We start from the raw sequence: 18,871 nt of genomic DNA, 5'->3' as shown, positions 1-18,871 counted from the left end.
ATAAGAGCAGCAGAAAAAAAATCACAACCATAGACAGCCAATGGGGAAAGCAAGATCTGCAAGCGGATCCAAGGGAAAGCATAGTAAGGCTGACAAGGGTCTGTGTAAGTGGACAAAACCTCTGCAGCCAGAATCTAAAATACTTGTTCAAACTGACTCTGGGAGGAAGGCTGATCCAGGTATTCGTAACAGAGATGAAATTCAGGAGAGGGAAAAAAAGAGGAAAAGGGGTAGAGTCATTTTTTCACGAAGAGCATGTCCACATCATGTAATGGACATCCAACCATCCACAAGTAGGCCAGGTCTGCTCCATTCCTGTCTCCAGGCTGGACCCACTGCACAAGTGCTGGCCCCTGGAGACCTATGGTTGGGAAGGTTTTCCTCTGCTGGCAATGGCACCAGGGCTTAAAATTCCAGGAACAAGGAAAGAAAAATAGTAAAGGAGACATGAAAGCTGCCTGTAAGGAAGAAATGAACAACAGTGAAATGGGGAGTAAGCTAAAGCATCCCTGAAAGACAAACCAGCCAAATGCAGGAAAGAATATTGGAAAAGGCCCCCATAAAACAATAACAGGACTCCAGTCTATGGGCGATGGTGGTCACAAGCAGATGGAGATCAAGCTCCATGACAGCATCAGCCACTGCAATAAGGTGCAGCTGCTCTGGCCAAGCAAGCACCAAGCACCCATGCAGAACACTGCTATGAGAGGCTCACTTTGCAAAACAAATGTTCCACCTTCTGCCTGGGAAGCTTCTATGGGTCCTAATGATCTGGTTCGGGTCTCCCCCATCCCAAAAACATCACCCACCAAAGCCAGACCGCTGGGTGCTGAGGATGCTCCCCACAGTGACCTATGAACACGGGGACAATATGGGCAGACAGTCCGAGCAGCACTTCAGGGAAGAGAGGCTGGTGGGTTCCCAGCCAGTGACATCACTGCACTCACTGCAGGAGCTGTCAGGGCACTCCAAGCTCTCTGTACCTTCAGGAAATACCTCAGGAGGGATCTTGAAGATTTTGCTGCCCACTTTGACTTCCTCCCGTCTGTATTCTGCTGCCGGGAGTGACATTTTCTTGCATAAGCTATCCAAGATCTGTGTGGGCTTGAAAGCATCTCGCCACATGTTGTAGCCATTTCTGCACGGAAGGAAGAACATGCTCAGTTCAGACACTGGCAGGGTTTTTTTCACAGGCCCCATACTTTCTCTCCAGCACAGTCTGTGCCACGATGCCCCTGCTTAGATTTCCCTGGAAAAACCACAGACGCACAAAAGCTTAATGAAAGGAAAGCTTAATGAGCTCCTCTCCCCTGGAACAAGCCAGGGTTGCCCCTCATAAAACCAATGGCTTCAGAGCAGCAACAGCAGCAACTCCCACTGCAGCTCTGAACTGGGAGCTCCTGCTCCTGCAGTAGGAGTTTGAGCTATCACAGGAAGTTGGTAGGAGGCAAAAAAAATAAAGATGGACTTATGTAACTTGTGATGCATCTGCACAATACCTGTGCAAAGGATATGTGGATGCCAACTCTGTCCTGCAAAACTGGAGGTGCTGTGAGTGGCATAAGTGGAGAACAAATCTCGTGGCTGCAATGTGTCAGACTAATACCTACATGTCATATTGTGAAGCCACTCCACAGTTGGCCCTGTGCTTGCTGTAGAACCGGTTCTCCAAATCAATCTTGGTCTCTCCAATCAGGTCGTCAGATCCAACCAAATCATGGTCAAATACTGCCACAGTGAGCTCCGATTCCATGGGAAAGGAGACTGTCAGCTCCACAACTCTGGTTGGAAGCAGATGGGGAAGTGTAATTAGCAAGGAGAAGTGAAACACATGCTCTGCTTCAATCATCCCACATTTAAGAATTGTGTTTGCCAGCCCTGAGATCTCTGATAGAATTTGGCTCTTCACAAGTTCACCATGTGCAGTTTTCAGTGTCCTTGTTCAAACAAAAAGAGTTATTTATCCATGAGTGTGTGCTGCTGGACAGAGCTCCTGGAGGTAAGGACAAATGTCTCCAAAGCTTTGTTGTTTTGTTACTCTGTCTGATAAATCAAGCCCTTTGAATGCTTCCTTCCTGAAGCCAAACACCCCCGTGACAGATGGAGGCAGGAGACAAGTCTGAGATCTTTGTCTTATAGCACAAAATTCTCCAGGAGAGAGGAACAGAAGACTGCACACTGGGTCATGGCATGAGTCCCACATCTGCACTACAGTTAAACGTTGCAGAGGAAAACTTCCTACTTACTCTCCAAACACAGGATTGAGCTGCTTTGGGATATATCGCTCCTTTGTGTCCTTCTGCTCCTGTCCCACTGTCACCACCACGTAGGGGTCTGCCTTGCCATTGGGGTCTGCTGGAGACAGGTTTGTAGCCTGAAATACATGGGAGTCACAGCCACACATCAGCTGCAGAGAGCAATGTGAAGAGAGGACACTGCATGGACCTCAGATATCCCAAGGTCACCAGTCAAGTGCCTTCAGCAACAGCCCCAGCAGTGAAATGTTTTTGTTCCCCTGCATCCCTACTCAACAAGGCAGAGATGATTCCATCTGCCAGCCCACCTACTTGCTCACTGTCTTAGAACAAATAAGAGGAGCTGAGCAATGCCCAACTGAATTTTTAGCACCTCCTGAAGCAAGAAAGCCTGGAAGGCTCTTCATGGAGAAGATGCAAATGACAGCCCTTGCTGTAGCTGACTCCCACTAGGCTGGCAAGCCAGTGTCAAGCTTTTTCCAAGTGTCACTGCTCACATTTGCTGAGTGGAGAACAGCAGGAGGTCCTTAGGGAAGGACAGACCCCCAGGCATTGCTGTCGCTGCCACCAGAGACCTACCTTCACAATGTAAACTCTGACAAGAACCTTGATGGGTCTGTTCCTTGGAACCCCCTGGGAGACCTTGGGCTCCGTGCCAGCTTCCACACTAGGGTAGACATAGAAGGAACCCTGCAGAAAAGACACCACAGGTAATGACTAGATATGAAAGAGACAATCTCACATGGGGCTGGAGCCACTGACACCATTTCCCCTTGCCAGATGGGAAATCAGAGCCGCAGACAGCCCGTGCCCATGGGGACAGTCCTTTCCATAAGAACTGCCATGCTTGTCCAGGCAGTCACTCTGCAGGTCAGGCTGCCAGACCACTGCCAGTGCCAGAAGATTTGAACATCTCTATACACATAATCTGACTGCCAAAGGCAGGGAGGTACCAAAGATTTTCTAGGGACCTTCTTAAACCAGCCTTTGTAGTTGATACTTCAGAGTCTTCAAGAGCTCCTGGATGGGAAGTTGATGAATCTTTTAGATAAGATTACTAATTTTAGAACCAGTGACATTTGATAATACTTATTTACATATTGAACATAACCAGAGGCCTCAGCGAGGATAAGAGTCCCTTTATGCTTCATGTTCTCTCTTTGTAAGGGCTAAAAAGTTCTAAAGCAAGTAACAAAAAACCACAGTACGCCCGGCCATGCCTCATCGTGACCTCACACAGCTTTGCACACATATATCCTTTCCAAGGCTTTGCTGGTGTCTGCATGCTCAAGAGGTCCAGATCACTTTAAGAGTAGCCTTTCTTAAACTTTATTCCAATGATACAGCACCTTGTACTTCCCCACAAAATTCTCATCCTCGTGTCCATCTTCATCATCATTTGCTTTGCCACGATGAAGGGGGAAAATACATAGCCAGTCTTCAAAATTATCAAACTCATTTTCCAGCTCAGAGTTGTAGATCTGAAAGAGGTAGAAACTCATTGTAGGCCTTTTTCTGACATCTTAAAGGAGAGGAGAGTCCCTTTTAGGAAACGGAAGATCATCTTCCCCCTGCCTTGACCATTTTACCATATCCTCCCCTACTCAGTAATATACAGTGCCAGATATCATGAGTCTCCTTTGTCTTCCCAGGCTCATCAGATGAGCTCATACATCTCAGCTGGGCTCAGAGGTCTCACTAGCTGTCTGAAAGCCCAGCAAGGATAGGACTCAACAAACACTGTTCAGTGAGGTTCTCCAGCCCAGTTTAAGCTTCCACTGTAATGGAAGTGAAGAGGAATGTGCCCAAAGAGCCAGAGTTGAAAGAGGCCATATCCATAACCCCAACACTCACCTGAAGGGTGGCAATGAGCTTCCTCTTGGGCTGAGAAGGTTCAGCTTCAATTACCATTTCATCTTCTGCTTCCATATCAATGTAGGCTGCATTTAAATTCCCTCCATCTGAAACAGCAATAGAAGATTGAGAAATGCTCTGATCTCTCCCATCACTGCAAATGTCCTTCCATGCAATGCTCCTAGCAATAGCAATGCTTTTATACAGGCCTTTGAGCTGTGTCAGAGTAACTGAGCTATTGCTGTCTGCAACGGGTGTCCCCACAGCACCTCAGCTCTCCCAGCAAGACAAGACTGTGTGAGTGGGGGGTACAAATTCAGCACAGGCCTGCCTCCCCCAGTGGATGCTCTTTAGAAATGAAGGATTAAGCAGAGGAAGGTGACTGGACCCTTCCACAGGTGCTGTCAAGGCAGACAAGAATGAAAGCTAATCTTCTTTTGACAGATGTTTGTTTGGATGGACTGCTTTTGGGTGGATATCCATCACCACTACTTTGTGCACAGGCAGTTATGCCTGGAGGATGAGCACAGCTGGTCCCATCTTTGGGACATCAGGCTAGGGGAACAGAAACCCAACAAGAGAGTGAGCTTCTCTGCCCCATTTCCTAGAGACCCCAAATCCCCTGAGAACAAATGGCATAAACCTACCCTCTATTCTTCTTCTTAAATAGGATTTATATCACTTCTATACTTACTGTCCCATCAACTCAGGTTATTGCTGGGCCAGTCACTGCGTACACCTCAGCAAAGCTGAGCCCACAACTGTAATACTATTCTCTGCTTTTTGGGTCTTTCTGAGTCCTTCCTGTATCCTAGGTGAGTATCCATGTGCACGAAGTGGTGCCCAGCTGCTGAATGCTCAGACTCCATTTTCACAATCCCATTGGCCTCTGGGCAGTGTAGGGTCTGGCTCTTCCCACAGAAGACTCACCTGCATCATTCAGTTCATCGTTCTCAGCATCTTCCTCATCACTGCGTGTCTGAAACACACAAAGACAGTCACCCCACAACCCTGACAGCAAAAACTTCTCCATCTCAGCACAGAACACTTCCAAAGCTTTCCTGCCAGCAGAGTCAGCAATATGGAGACTGAGATATTTTAGTGTTAACATTATTGCAGGGGGATACCCAATGAGTGCCCTAGTAGAATACCTGGAAGAAACTTTGGTATCTAGACTCAGGGATGCTTCAACATCCATTACCTGCTGACCTCAGCCCACCTAAAGGATGCTTGATACCTGACTACCATAAGTTTTCTTGGCACACAAAAGCTTACATCTTCCTGCAGATGTATGCTGCAATGGCTCCTATGGCACTCTGTGTTGCTGAAAACATGTTCCTCAAACCACTGTGGCCACTTCCCCCTCAGCTGGAAGCCATCACAGAAGATTACCTGGTTATACAGCTCCTTCAGAGACTCATAGTACTTGGACCACCAGTCTAGTTCTTCTGGATCTGGTTTCTCCTCTTCATATTCATCCTCTTTCTTTGCAAACTTATTGATAGGAATCTTTTTCAAAGGCGCCTTAAGATCACAGAGACAAGGATTCAGATGGAGGGAAAGAACATCCAGGACACCTGCACACCCAACCCTGAAAGCCCCAGCAAAGGCTCAGCTTCCAGGCAGAGCATAGGAGCTACAAAGCCTCATGTAGCCTGGGCTCATGCTTCTCTACAAAGGCAGCAGTATTCATTGTATGAGGAAGCAGAACTCTTCTCTCTGTGCCAGAGCCCAGACACACAGCAGCGTCAAGGAGCAGCAGAAGCAGGCATGAAACAAGGAGATGGACAGGGGGAGAGGAGTGTTTGAGTCCAGAGAGAAAGTTGGATTCCCAAACTTCAAAACACACTGGGCACAACAAATCACTCACCTTCACTAGACTCAGGGGGTAAGCACTGGGACCTGGCTCACCTGAGGCCGGGCCAGTGGTTACCACAGTCTGAGGCAGAAGATGCCGGGTCGAGAATTTCTGGGCTGAAATGAAGAGAAAGAACATCATGTTCTCATGCATTTGTTTCTGCCCAGTGCCTCCTAGTTCTGGCCAGTTGTTGTTCCACAGGAAAACCATATCTTACCTCACTGCAGTGTGATTTCTTTTAAAGCTTTTGATGTCAGATCCTGCCAAAACTGTACTGGAAATCCAAGTACAGTGCTGAGACTGTCCACCACCATCTACATGCTTGCTACTGATGAGCAAGAGTTGAGATTTATGAGATACACCTTTGCTATTTTGATCCACCACTCATCAATTTTTGCTTCTTCATCATCACACCCCCTTTATTTACACACTCCCAGATCAGGAGCTTTAGCTGCTGCTGTCAGATAACTTTTTGGTGAATCCATTACCTAGTGAGTAGTTCTTGACCCAGTAATGCAAGAAAAGTGGAAAACTGTTAATATGCAGTCCCAGTAGACGAGTTCACACTCCTTATAACTTGATGGAGGTCTCCCTGGTCAGCTCTCCACCTCAGCTATGCAGAGGATTGCAATAGATGAAGACAGTGGTCCTCCACAAGCTAAATATCTCTGACTCCAGACACAAAATTCCTACAGATGTAAGTTACTGCCTATTTAGCCCCAGATAAATGGCCTGCTGGACTAAGAGATCTTCATGAACCATTCTGCCTCTTCTGAGTTTCACAACTGTAAAACAAAGAGCGGCAGGGAAACTCACCCAAAGCAGGTGAGTCCTGTTGATGTGGTGGGGAGGCAAACAACAAGCTACCCTTGCAAACGGCAAACTGCCATCTGCCAGTCCCAAGGAGGTCAGGCCCTGCACCACTGCTTGGCTGCAGCCACTTCCCAAACAGCCTCAGGGAATTACAAACTGTCTTCCACCCTGACCTGCCCTGTGTGATGCTTTTGTTGGGCAACTTACAGCTCTTGGTTGAGGACTTTGCTGCCTGGCTACAGGGCAGAAGTGGTGGGGATGCTTGCCACAGGCAGAACCCCTTGCTACCTCCACAGGATCCTCATCAAGCAGCTCACCTTTGGGCAATTCTTCCGTTTCCTCTTCTTCCAGCTCTCTGGGAGAGAATTTCATCACATCAGACACAATGTGGGTCCCCACCAGCACAGTGCGTCCAAACGCCCTCTTTTCAACCACGAAGATGCTGAGGGGAGGATGCAAGTAGACCTGCTCTGGGAGCTCCTGAAAGAGAACCACGCAGAGGGGTTGTGGGAGCGTGGGCAGTACACAGGATCACAGAATGGAAGGCACTGGAAGGGACCTCTGGAGATCATGTAGTACAACCTCCTGCTAAAGCAGGTTCCCTACTGCAGATGACCCAGAAAAGCATACAAGTGGCTTTGAGTATCTCTAGAGAGGCAGACTCCATCACCTCTCTGGGCAGCCCCTGCCAGGGGTCAGGCACCCTCACAGTAAGGAAGTTCTTTTGCATATTTGTATAGAACTTCCTGTATTCCACTTTGTGCCCCTTTGTCCTGTTGCTGGGCACCACTGAAAAAGAGTCTGGTCCCAGTCACTTGACACACACCTTTCAGATGTTTGTAAATGTTGATAAGATCCCATCCTCCAGGCTGAACAAAATCTCAGCTCTCTGAGACTGCCATGCAGACCTGCTGCATGTGAGGTCTGATGAGACCTTACAACTCTGCCCAAAAACAGAGCCTCATGGTGACAGATGATGCCTGAGACTCATCTCAGAGGGTATACACATGAAGGCTTTGATATGCAGCCAAAATGTGTGTCTCTGAGAGACCAGAACCCTGAGGGCAGCTCCCCCCCCATTCACTCACTCTCAGCAAACGGATTGTATGTGACTGTAGGACAGCCATGGTGTGCTCCAGCATGGTAGGACCCCCCACTCACCACGTCCATGTATTTGACCAGCTCAGTGAAGTTGGGGTTCTCATTGTAGGCCACAATCACCTCTGACTCCACCTTCTTGCCAGCACATTCAATGATCACCTGCGGCTGATCCACCTCGAACAAGTTGACCCGCTTCAGGTCCCGCAGGCCCCAGAACAGGATCTAAAGCACATGAAGTTGCTGGGCTGTTCTAGACATGTTAGGTGTGGTATGGCCATACAGCCCTGCCCAGAAGTGCCACCCCACTCATCACCGACCCCAAGAGAGGTATGAGACCACTCTTCCCACCCAGCCACCAGGATCCAGTCCCGTGCTGTGGGCACAAACTCAATGGGTTTGGTTGTTAAACCACTGAGACGGTTCCTCCTGAACGTCAGGTACCACCATTTCTGGCACATGCTGGCTCTCAAACCCAGCTCCCTCCCCAAGCCCTGCCACGTCCATGGGCAGTCTGTGCCTCTCACTATGGGAGCCAGCCCAGCAGAAGGCAGCACACCTCTATGCGAAACTCCTTCAGCACGGGGCGGATGCCCTCCGGGATGATGAACCGTCCAGCTCGGGGGTCTCCCAGGTAGGTGGGTTCCTTGGGCTCCACATCCTCAGGCACTGATGGCTGAGCAGACAGAGCTGAGTCACACTGAGCACTGAAAACCATAAACCATTTATCTTCCACAGCGTATCTTCTCTCCCTCTCCTCTTGGTCTGTGCCTACAAGCTCTGTCCCAGCAGCCTGTCCTTCAGTTGAAAGGTAGACATGGCTTTCCCAAGCCCATTACCTCCAAATAGCCACTGTAATCCAACTCAATCAGCTCAAAAGTGGCAATGAGCTCTCCAGCTGTTTTAGAGCCTTTGTAGAAATCGAAGAACTGCAGGGCAGGTTTGCAGTATGGCTCATCAACCAGCTTCACCTGTGGAACAGCAAAGGCCTGGCCGAGGAACTCAGAAGAGCCCTGTAGGAAAGGAGGGAGAAGGTTAAGGTATCCCTGCATTATCTCACTACCATTCAGCCACATGGGCATGCATAAGATTGCTCCTCTATCCTCTGCTCCAACCAGAGCCTGGAGCAGAGGAGGGGCACATGAAGCAGCTCCCCTTAACTTAGGACCTGCTTCCACTCAGGACTGGACAAATTGCCTGGGACCCTAGATGGAAACTGGAAACATGATTCCTAGATGCCTACTTGTACCACTCACACACCGCTGTTCTGCCTTTCCTGTCTTTGAAGTGACAGCACGAGGGCAGTGTGGCTGTACTTACAAATGTACTCTGGTTGAAGAGACTGACTATAACAACAGGAGTCTCTGTTTTCAGCTCTTCTCTCTTCCCATCAATTATGAGCTGGTCAAACAAAAGTAACTCATTCCACATTGGGCTCAATGTCTCCTCCACCGTCTGCAGATAGAAACAAGAGGTCTGAGCTTACCACAGTCCATGGAAACAAACCACGTGTGCTTTGTAAAGAGACTGGAGAAGCATGGGCTGATCTCCTCTCCACCACAGCCACATGGAGCCAGCAGCTGGCAAAAGAAGAAATGGTAAAAGCATGAGACAATAGAAGCACTTGGGATCAACCAGTAAATGGTAATCAGTCCTTGACACCATTGGTTGTTTTGTCAAATGTTCCTTGAACACGATCACACCACCCAGAGCACAGAAATACCTTGTGCCTGGAGGTACAAAATGGCCCAGAGGACTGCCACAGCACTGTCCTCCAACGTGTCAGTGAATACATGATTTGTCTGTCTCCAAATATCCAAGAAGGCAGATGCAGGAGTTTAAGGGATCTCACCCTGGTGGTCTGGCAATGAGTTGAAAACACCACTCTCACAAATGGATCTGAAAGTCCATTGTCATCTGCAGGGAGGATTCCTCGAGCCTGATACAGGTGAGCTCGGAGCTGGAAATAGCTGAAATCTGGTAAGAAAAAGAGTTCTCAGTTCCCTGATCCAGCCCTTCCTGAACCCAAAAGATGTGTCAGGAGGAATACAGTAAGGTAAGATCAGGTAAGGCTGGATACACCCTGCAAGGGTACCACTTCTAGGGGCACTCACTGCAGTTCTCAGAGGGCCAGCATGTTTCTCAAGGTTTGGCCAAGCAAGAGAAGCTCAGCAGGCTCCTCAGGCACCTCTGGGTAGGACATGATGTGAAATGTGCGGTCATCAGAGAGCATCCACCACCAGGGGAGCATCAATGGGACTCAGCAAAGAGGCAGAGCTCGCACTTACTGCCAGTTTGGCAGCACACTCAGCACTTAGGAGGCCCCCATCCTGGCAGCTGCTCCTCCTGCGAGAGCACAAACGTGCCCTCATCAGAACAAACTGGACTTGTCTTTCCCAGTCATGCCTCAGAGGTGGCATGGAGCTGACGGGCCATGTCCTACTCCTCACACAGTGACCCCAGGGCAGGACTTCTCACCTCTCCGTTTGCCCACTCCTGATTAAGCTGTGGAACTCACCATCCCTGCTGAGCCAGCTGGGAGGACTGTGCACTGAGAACCGGGTGATCTCCTGCCTGCTCTCCGAGAGGTACTTGAACTCTTCAGGCAGCTCCATCGTGCAGTTCTTCGCATATTTGGTAACCCCGAGCCACATGTAGATTTCCAGTTTGGCAAAGATCTCACCAGTGTGCAAGCCAGGCACCTGAGTGTGCAGGAAGGTTAGCAGGTTTCCCATCCCAGCCATGCCACCTTCAGGCCAGGACCACTGCTGTTGGCCAGCCACCAGCCACAGAGCACAGGACACAGTGCCACACAGAGGAGCAAGAGCTGTGCTTCCTTACAGACACTGGGATGTCAGGAAGGAGGGTTAGAAGAAAGGAGTGAGAAACAACACGATGAAAGCAGAAGCATGCTGCTTTGGGATTAACACTACCTTCAGAAAGACAGTCTGGATCTTTGCACAGTCCTTGCCTTTCTCCTCTTCCACTACTGAGTACAGGATGTTTTGTGCAGGGACTCTCGCGTATGCCACACGCCGATTGTTGCTGAGCATCCAGATGAGGACATCGGGGAGTGTGCACTGAGGCTGGAGGGAGGAAGAGCAGTGACCATCTGATGCACAAGGAGCAGATGGCTGCACAGCTCTTCGGAGATCCAGAAGCAGGTGATGGGGCCAAACGTTGGGCACGTGCTTCTGAAAATCAGCCATGCAATATGGCTCTGCGGGTCTCCCCAAGGAGTTTGGTTTTCACTACAAATCAGAGGGATGCAGTCATTCTCATCCCATGCTGAAGAAAGAGAGACCCCATGAGGCTGGAGAAGTGATACTTCCCCTGCACCTCTTGCAGAAGCCTGAGGGCTAATCCATGGAACAGAACCATGTGCAGACAATACAGCGATGCTAGTGCCAGCACAAAGCTGCAGATGCAGAGCAGTCTTGCAAAGGAGCTTACACTTACAGATGGAAACAAAGAATTATTTTGAATCTTAGCTTCTGCTCTCTTCCCCCTCTTAGCTTCCTTGCTGTATGTTTGTACTTGCACAGCTTTTTCTGGCACTGCAAGAGGTGAAGTCTCATTCATTCTAAAGCCTATCTGCCATACATATCTGAGGATGTGTAAAACTTCACTTGGTGAAAGACTTCTCCAAACTGCATCAACCACTGGCCACTTTGCTCCCACAAACATTGTGCTCTGGTTTACACTACAAGAATGCACTTGGTTCCCAGAGCTTTTTAAATAGAGACAGTGAGACTCTGAGTGCAGAGAGTCTCTATTATAGACAGAGAGTGCGGGAAGACAGGCAAGATTGATTTCCAGGCAGGCTTCCCACAGCCACACTGCAGCACAGCCTGGGGCAAGGCAGAGAGGGCAGAAATGTCCTGGTGGCTGGAGCTGACCCAGGCCTGCCTTCGAGCCACTGCTGAGCTTTTCAACCCCTCCTCTGTCACTGCTGGCTCTGCGAGACCATGAAGTTTCATCCTTCATGGGAGCCACTACATGAAATATGATAACTTCCAGAAGCTGGAAACTGGGATTTTACATAGCAGGGAAAGACATGCGAGAAAAATCCCCATTTCAGGCTGACAAAAGTCCCAGCAGGCAGCCCAGTTCCCCCTCCTTGCCCATGCCTGCTTGTGCCCAGAAATGGGGTGCCCCAGAAGCAGCTGTACCTCTTGAGCCATGAAGCGAAGCTTGGCCAGAATTCTCCTGGTCTCCTTCACCTTCTCTTTCACATTGGCTCGGGTCAGCCACCGCCTCACACGGAGCCCCTGCTTCGCATACAGGATCTGCACAGAGAGCAGAGCTGTCACGTGCCCAGCTGTGAGCCATGCATGCCCCACTGGCAGCACTCCTGGGGGCTCTGCAGGGAGGTGGAGACCATCGTGCCATGGCCTCCACCAGCTCACTTGCCAGCTGCTCAGAGCAAATTTTGTGAACCTGTAATGAGGAGGATACTGGAGGAAACCATCAGCTCTGCCAGCAGCAGAAATCTGTGAACTTTTGCATCATTTGGGGCAGAAGGACACATAGGAAAGAGACATTTCAGAAGATGGTGGTCTAAGGCTCCAGATGGTGTCTGAGAGCACTTTGGTGACCACAGAAGTCTGGGAATTGGAAGCCAAAGGAAACTGGAAGAGAGAGCTAGGCTGTTGTGTCTGTTAATTGATAGGGTCAGGATCTGAAGATGAACTTCATGATGAGCCTGAACTAATAATGAAATCAAGAAGGAATTCAGGGTTCAAACCCACCAGGCCAGGAAAACCCAGAAAATTCATCTCTTGGGCTGGTTATCTCCTGCAGAGAATCCCATACTGACCAGAGGGGATTTTATTTCCTACTGTTGTCATTGTGTTTTGGTCAGTCTTTCAAAGCTTTGTGGTTTGATGGGGACCAGGACTGCAGCTGTACTCTGCCAGGAGAGGAAAGCTGACATCCAAGCACAACATCTGCTTAAAACAGAAGGCAGCCATGGGCAGTCCCTGTCTCTGCTCCCTGTGCTGGAAGATGCATGACTGTAAGCAGTGTTGGGAGATGCAAGTGGTTGGAACTGGAATCTTCAAGATCCCTTCCGACCTAAGTCATTCTGTGACTACATGACTACACTGTGGGTCTTAGCTCTAAGTCTCCCTCTTAGCATCAATTCCAGCTGGTCCTCCAGAAGCATCTCTCAGAGTGAGTGTCACACTGGCTCTCCCCAATAATCCCAAGCCCCACATCTTACGATGTTGCGCATCATGTACTTTGTCCGGCATCTGTCAAGATTGTTTGGATGTGCCATTGTTTTTCTCTCTGCACTGAGCGAGTATTGTCTGCAATGAGAAAAGCATCACAGTCTCTGAAATGTGCATGCTGACAGCACTGCTCACACAGCAGAGCCATGAGCTCCACCTCTGCTGCTAACCCAAATGCAGCTGAAACCCCATATCTGTAAGCAGAACGTTCTGCAAGGATTTTGATCAGAAGGTACACATTGCTCAGCGTTCCAGGCCCTTCTTTACTGTCCCCATTACAAGGTTAGGGACTGATGTGTGAATCAGACTCCTCCAGACCATCATGGTAATTAAAACACGAGTATCTTGAAAGAGTGATTGAAAAGAAGGAAGAAGATGTCCTAGCAGCTAGGAAACTCCCAGGAGACCAGAACACCAAGGCTGCCTGCTAACCCTATCCTTCCCAGGACTGTGGTCTCCCCTCTGAGCTAACAGAGCTACAGAATCTCTTCCCCAGGTTGTCCTGGTTTCATTCCACTTATCCTCCTCTAGAGGACAAGAGAGAAGGCCGCATGCAGCCCAGGCAGAACATGATGTAACCTCCTAACCTAAAGCCAAGAAACCTTAGGAAGTCAGGGGCATGCAAACCTGCATCCAGCTACAAATTCCTCCAGCACTTCTCGGAGCCTCTCTTCAGCTTTAGCCTTTGGCCGTCTCATGAGCTTCTCCACATCATCCAGCCCCTGCTCCTGTGGGGAAAGCATGACATTCAAGCAGCTGGCAGCTGCCCATGGGCTCAGGGCAAAGCATGGCATGGATGTATTTCACCCAGGTGCTCCCTTCTGCAGAGCTGGGGCAGACAGAGCACAGCAGGTCGGTGCAGCACTGCCTGGACTCCAAGCTTTAGGGCTAGCCTGATCACAGAACACTGGTTGCAACACCTCATGCCTCAGACCTCAGCACTCACCAAAACACACCAGCGCAAGCTCTGCTTTCTAAGTATAAGCAGGAAAGGCAAAGCCCTGGAAAGGGGTTTCACTCCACTATGATCACTGGAGGCTAAAAGTCCTTTTGCAGCAGCGTCTCTCCAGAGCAGGACCGGCAGCAGAAGAGCTTTTTGTCAGACTGTAGCGGGATGCAGATGAGTTGGAGCCCCATGACAGATGGAGACATATATAGGGGTGAGGATGTTTCAGCTAAGTGTTATGCAGAGTAGCTGTGCACTATGAGGAAAAACCAGATGGCAGGAAGCCCCATGCCCCAACAGTGGCCCTGTGCATGTTACCAGACGCTCTGCCAGCTTGACAATCCAGTTGGAAATGCAGAGTCTCCAGGTGTGATCCTCCCAGTAGCTCCACACATACACGCAGGGTTTCTCGTGCATCATGGGCAGGCAGCTGTATGATCTAGGGGTAACACAGGACGTTAGTGCTGCTGTGTGCAGCTGTCACAAGGCAGCACTTGCACAGGGAGCAGTAAGGTCTGTTTTCCTCACAAAGTATTGGCTGCTTTGGTCCCTGCATTATGGACATGGATACAAGCTTCAGGGCTGGCCCTTTGCCATTCCCAGGCAGTGTATGATGTTTCTAGCAGAGGGCAGCAGTGTGCCCAGATGAGTGAAGCTGGTGGGAGTGTGGGATGCTACTGAGATTCCTTGCTGCTACAAGATGGAGTGGAAGTGAGCGCAGGGCTCAACACAACCAGGACATTGCCAGGCCTGTAGGGTGAGGAAGGTGCCATTCCCAGAGCACCTCATCATCTGCCTGCCTGGTCTGCCCAGCACAGAACACCAAGAGCCTGAGTGCTCCTCTCCTTCCTCTGCACTGGAGTCAAGCCCTTGGGATGCTGCTTGTCCACCAGACAAGGGACTGCTGGCACTGATGAGCTGCAGTTTCCTGTAGCCCAGTCTTTGGCTACCTACAGACATCACACAGACACTGCAGGGCCTGGCAACAGCAGCCAGCTGGCCCATGGCGAACTGCAGGGTTGCAAAGCAGAGAAACACCTGCACAGCATTCACAGTTCTAAGCAGATTACTAATAGCATCCTGAGCAACCAAGCTGGGAAGTTCAGGACTGGGGTGGAAAGGAGAGAAGGGTGAAGAAAGTATTACTCACCTGTCATACTCCGTGGGCTCTGGTCTCTGGCTCCTTGTTATCGACTTGTTCCGTGGGGCTGAATCTGAGGCCAGGATCTCCACATCCAGCTCACTATCTGAACCAGCATCCAGCAAAGACTGTTTTTCTTCTCTCCCTTCTCCTTTCTCTCCCTTTTTATGTACTTTGGTCACAACCTCTTCAGCTTTGCCATAGTTTCCTTGAAGACAAGCATTAAACAGCAATCAGAAAAGTGGGATCAGTGTTAAACAGTGAGTTAGCTAGTTTGCAAGACCAGCACAATCATGTAGCCAAGAGAAGCACAGGAGTCTGCACTGCTTTCAGAACCAGCACTTCAGCATCATCCAACCATCAACGCACCACATGGGCAATGAGGAGGTCTGAGATGGAGCTGGGAAATTATAAGGAAGTCCATGTATGTGCCTAAAAGTTCCACTGCTTCCAACAAATGCCTGCAAGCTTCCATTTAAACCCCTGGATTAGGGTCAGCAGCAAGAGCTCAAGAAAGCTTCTCATCATTGAGCTTCTCCACTCCTCCAGCAACATAGATCAGGGGTTGGACCTGCCCTGCCCGTTTCCCCATCATCCATTGTCACAGTCCCTCACATCACACACCTAACCCCATTTGGTTGCTCCCAAACCTTTCTACTACTTTTCACATCCACTCCCTGAAGAGCTTCGAGCACATTCCCCAGACAGCAATTTCACACAAATATGGCAAAACTCCAGTCCCACAGGAGATGATACAGACCTTTAATTAAAGTACTGTGAGCACTGCTTGACCTCCTGATGAGGCTCCTGACTTGGAGGCATAAGTTGTGTGGTGCTTGGCACTGTAGGACTGCAGTGCTGCCCTGGGCTGGCTCAGGGAGGTTCACACCATTCCCATGGTTTCCTCATTTGGGACCCAGGGGAATACACACCTATAGAGACCTCAAAGCTGACAGGTTTGGAGCTGAGCGAAGAGTCCATCATCGTGGCTTCAAAGAAGGCAGCAAAAAGGAGGAATTCTTCTTTCCTCCCCAGAGCATTCTGTACAGAGAAAGAGAACTCAGCCCAAGCCTAGCGTGCCAAAACGCTGACTCAGCAGAGAGTTGGAGGGCACCAAGTCATGGCTAGTGCCTGTCAATTGAGGGCTTTACCAGGTCCCTAGGGACATCACAGGGACACTGCTGGGCTGCCAAGCTTTCCTGAAAATCTCAGGGGTCTGGTATGAAACCATGGCTCTGGCTGATGCTCCACCATCAGCATGTATCCAAGTATAGGCTAAAGAATGGCTACTGTACCCACCCAGCTGCCACTAACCCTTCTTTGCTGGACCAAGTGGTGACCCAGAGCCAACTAACAGTCCCAAGGCTTCTGGGTAGAACTACATGCTCATCGATGGCCATGCCCTGGGAAATAGCAACCAGGTGAGAGTGATGATGCATGCATCATCATCAGGGTGCTTCTGCCGCAGCGGGAGGCAGTTTGGGGGCTGCACATGAATCCTTGGCCCTCACAGAGGCTCAGAGAGCCCTGGCTGGCCTAGCAATGTGCAAGCTGGGTTTGCTCTGCCACTGTTATGCCAGCCAATGACCCCACTGCTTCCTTCCCATGAGCCTGCACAGGCATCAGGCTGGTGTGGGTCAGGTCACACCAGTGCAAAAGGACTCACCTCAGGGAGTGGATGAACCTCCTCCACCTCCACGATGACCTCTGCAGGCTGCTCAGCTTCCTGAGAGCCCCCAGCCTCCTCCTCTCCCTGCAGCTGGATCAGCTCTCTGGCCTTTGCCTTGGATTTTTTACTTTTCTTCTTCAGCTTCAGTTTGCTAAGGGCACCTTTAGTCTTGTCCCCAAGCTTCCTCTCTGCCACACCGGGGCTGCTGAAAATCTCGACTGTGATGGCCATGAGGATGCGCCCGCGGTAGAAGATCCCCTCCCCCATGCCCTCATTCAGGTCCTTGTGGATGTCCCGCAGAGCTGAGTTCTGGGGGGAGCCATACAGGTTCACCCAGGCTGGGCCAAATGTGGGGTTAAAGCCTGCAGGGACAGGGTCTGATTAAATACAAGGTGCTGCAGAGACCTTCCCTCAAGAAGACAGCCCAGGGCACACAGTGTGAGCCCATACACTTCTGCCTTCCACCTCCAGGAGACCACCACAGCCTAGACAAATGTGCCCAGCATGGGGCCCCAGGGGAACAGCCATGCCAGGCCTCACCATTCCTGCCGGGGTCTGAGATCTGCTGCAGGTCAATGTAGTGTGTGGCGATGGCTACATCACCAACATTGGCATCATCCAGCACCTGGATTTTTATCTTCTTGGCAAGAGGTGGGAACATCTCAATGAAGCTGATCTGCTCGTTCCACTCAGGCTCAGTGGTGTTGCTCTCCACGGATGTCTCCCCCTGAGAAGGAGGAGGTGTGAGAGTCACGCAGCCCCAACCAGACCAGTAGACAGAGTAAAGGATTCCTCTGGGCCTCCCTTGGGATGGCTCACACCCCTGCTCTGCCTGCAGATGGTGCTGGGCAGGTGGCCGGGTGCCTGTCCATTCCCCCAGGTCCCAGCTATTGCTCTCTGCCCTTCACAAAGAGGTCAGTTCCGAGGCACTGGCCATGCTCTGCACAGCCAAGAGAAACACTGTCTGCAAGCAGGCAGCACCAACAGACCCAGGGATGTCACACTGTCCCTTTGGGAGAGCCACCTGGCCCATCATGTTGCCTAGGAACATCTGGCTGGCTCAGTGTCTTCTCATCTTAATGGGCATCATAAGACTACAAGCCTCAGCTATTCATTAGCTAAATAAACTCTCCCAAGGATGAGTCCAGCTCACTTGTGGAGGACTTCCACTGGGATTTATTTGACCCACTCCCTGTGTTTAGGCCTGAGCTCTTCCAGTCTTTCTCCATGGGATTCCTATGTCCCTCAGCAAGTGCTGACACAGAAGAGGGTGAGTAGCCCAGCCCCAGCAGACTCACCTGCTGCCCACAGAATGAGACCTGCACATAGGGGTCAATAAACACGTTTTTCTCCCCTATGATCTTGGAGAAACCACCCATAATGCCCGCGCTCATGCTGGGCAGGCCCTCAGCACGATACAGCTTGATGCAGACCCTGGCCCAGGGTCTCTCTGCAGGGACTCTTTTAGGCAGCAGTAGGTTCCTGAAAGACAAATTCATATTCTAGATCTTTCTCAGAGTCCAGAAAATGAGAAGCCAAGTCTGTCCCCCTCAGAAGGGGGAATAATGGGGAAAAATACTTAGTGTGAAGAGACACATGGCTGTTCCCCTTAGCTATACAAACCACACTGCACTCACCTTTCAATGTCCTCAACTCGGCTGCTGGAGGAGGTGGGAAGGGAGCCCACAGTGTCTCCACGTGCGGTGACAGAGATGTTGCATTTCACAAAGCCTTTCACACCTGCCCGGGTGTCTGTGGGGTCACTGATAACAGCCCACTTCTGGAAGAACCTGTGGTCTGAGAGAAAAGGAAAGGGGTTCCATATGGAAAGCCTGGGCTACCACTTCACATCCAACAGCGTCGGCGCAGTCACTGCCCAGCTCTGCCTCTGAAGGCGTGGGAAGTCTCACCAGCCTTCACAAAGCCAGGAGAAGTGAATGTTTGTCATTAAGTGATTCAAAGACAGGGCCCTCAGCAGGCCCAGCAGAGCCCAGGAGAAAGCT

At 50.3% G+C, this 18,871-nt stretch overlaps 1 protein-coding gene across 1 annotated transcript in view; it reads right to left on the bottom strand.

The window, feature by feature from the left end:
- LOC140259181 (fer-1-like protein 4) overlaps positions 1-18,871 on the bottom strand; it is a 30,573-nt gene that overhangs the window by 4,266 nt on the left and 7,436 nt on the right. Inside the window, exons 12-38 of the mRNA XM_072350250.1 lie at positions 18,506-18,665; positions 18,167-18,350; positions 17,409-17,595; positions 16,866-17,230; positions 16,132-16,240; positions 15,209-15,407; positions 14,377-14,497; positions 13,740-13,840; positions 13,103-13,190; positions 12,051-12,167; positions 10,812-10,964; positions 10,397-10,580; positions 9,731-9,855; positions 9,199-9,333; positions 8,718-8,891; positions 8,438-8,554; positions 7,942-8,103; positions 7,098-7,260; positions 5,980-6,083; positions 5,502-5,633; positions 5,040-5,088; positions 4,110-4,216; positions 3,605-3,736; positions 2,835-2,945; positions 2,247-2,374; positions 1,611-1,781; positions 984-1,138 (exon numbers count right to left, since the gene is read on the bottom strand). Of these exons, the coding sequence (XP_072206351.1) occupies positions 984-1,138; positions 1,611-1,781; positions 2,247-2,374; positions 2,835-2,945; positions 3,605-3,736; positions 4,110-4,216; positions 5,040-5,088; positions 5,502-5,633; positions 5,980-6,083; positions 7,098-7,260; positions 7,942-8,103; positions 8,438-8,554; positions 8,718-8,891; positions 9,199-9,333; positions 9,731-9,855; positions 10,397-10,580; positions 10,812-10,964; positions 12,051-12,167; positions 13,103-13,190; positions 13,740-13,840; positions 14,377-14,497; positions 15,209-15,407; positions 16,132-16,240; positions 16,866-17,230; positions 17,409-17,595; positions 18,167-18,350; positions 18,506-18,665 (3,933 nt within the window). The remainder of the gene's footprint in view (positions 1-983; positions 1,139-1,610; positions 1,782-2,246; positions 2,375-2,834; positions 2,946-3,604; positions 3,737-4,109; positions 4,217-5,039; positions 5,089-5,501; positions 5,634-5,979; positions 6,084-7,097; positions 7,261-7,941; positions 8,104-8,437; positions 8,555-8,717; positions 8,892-9,198; positions 9,334-9,730; positions 9,856-10,396; positions 10,581-10,811; positions 10,965-12,050; positions 12,168-13,102; positions 13,191-13,739; positions 13,841-14,376; positions 14,498-15,208; positions 15,408-16,131; positions 16,241-16,865; positions 17,231-17,408; positions 17,596-18,166; positions 18,351-18,505; positions 18,666-18,871) is intronic.

Source organism: Excalfactoria chinensis, chromosome 15 (assembly GCF_039878825.1).
Source record: "Excalfactoria chinensis isolate bCotChi1 chromosome 15, bCotChi1.hap2, whole genome shotgun sequence".
In the NCBI taxonomy this organism is placed as follows: Eukaryota; Metazoa; Chordata; class Aves; order Galliformes; family Phasianidae; genus Excalfactoria; species Excalfactoria chinensis.
The sequence above is the reverse complement of the archived record's forward strand: the minus strand, read 5'-3'. Positions and strand labels throughout refer to the sequence as shown.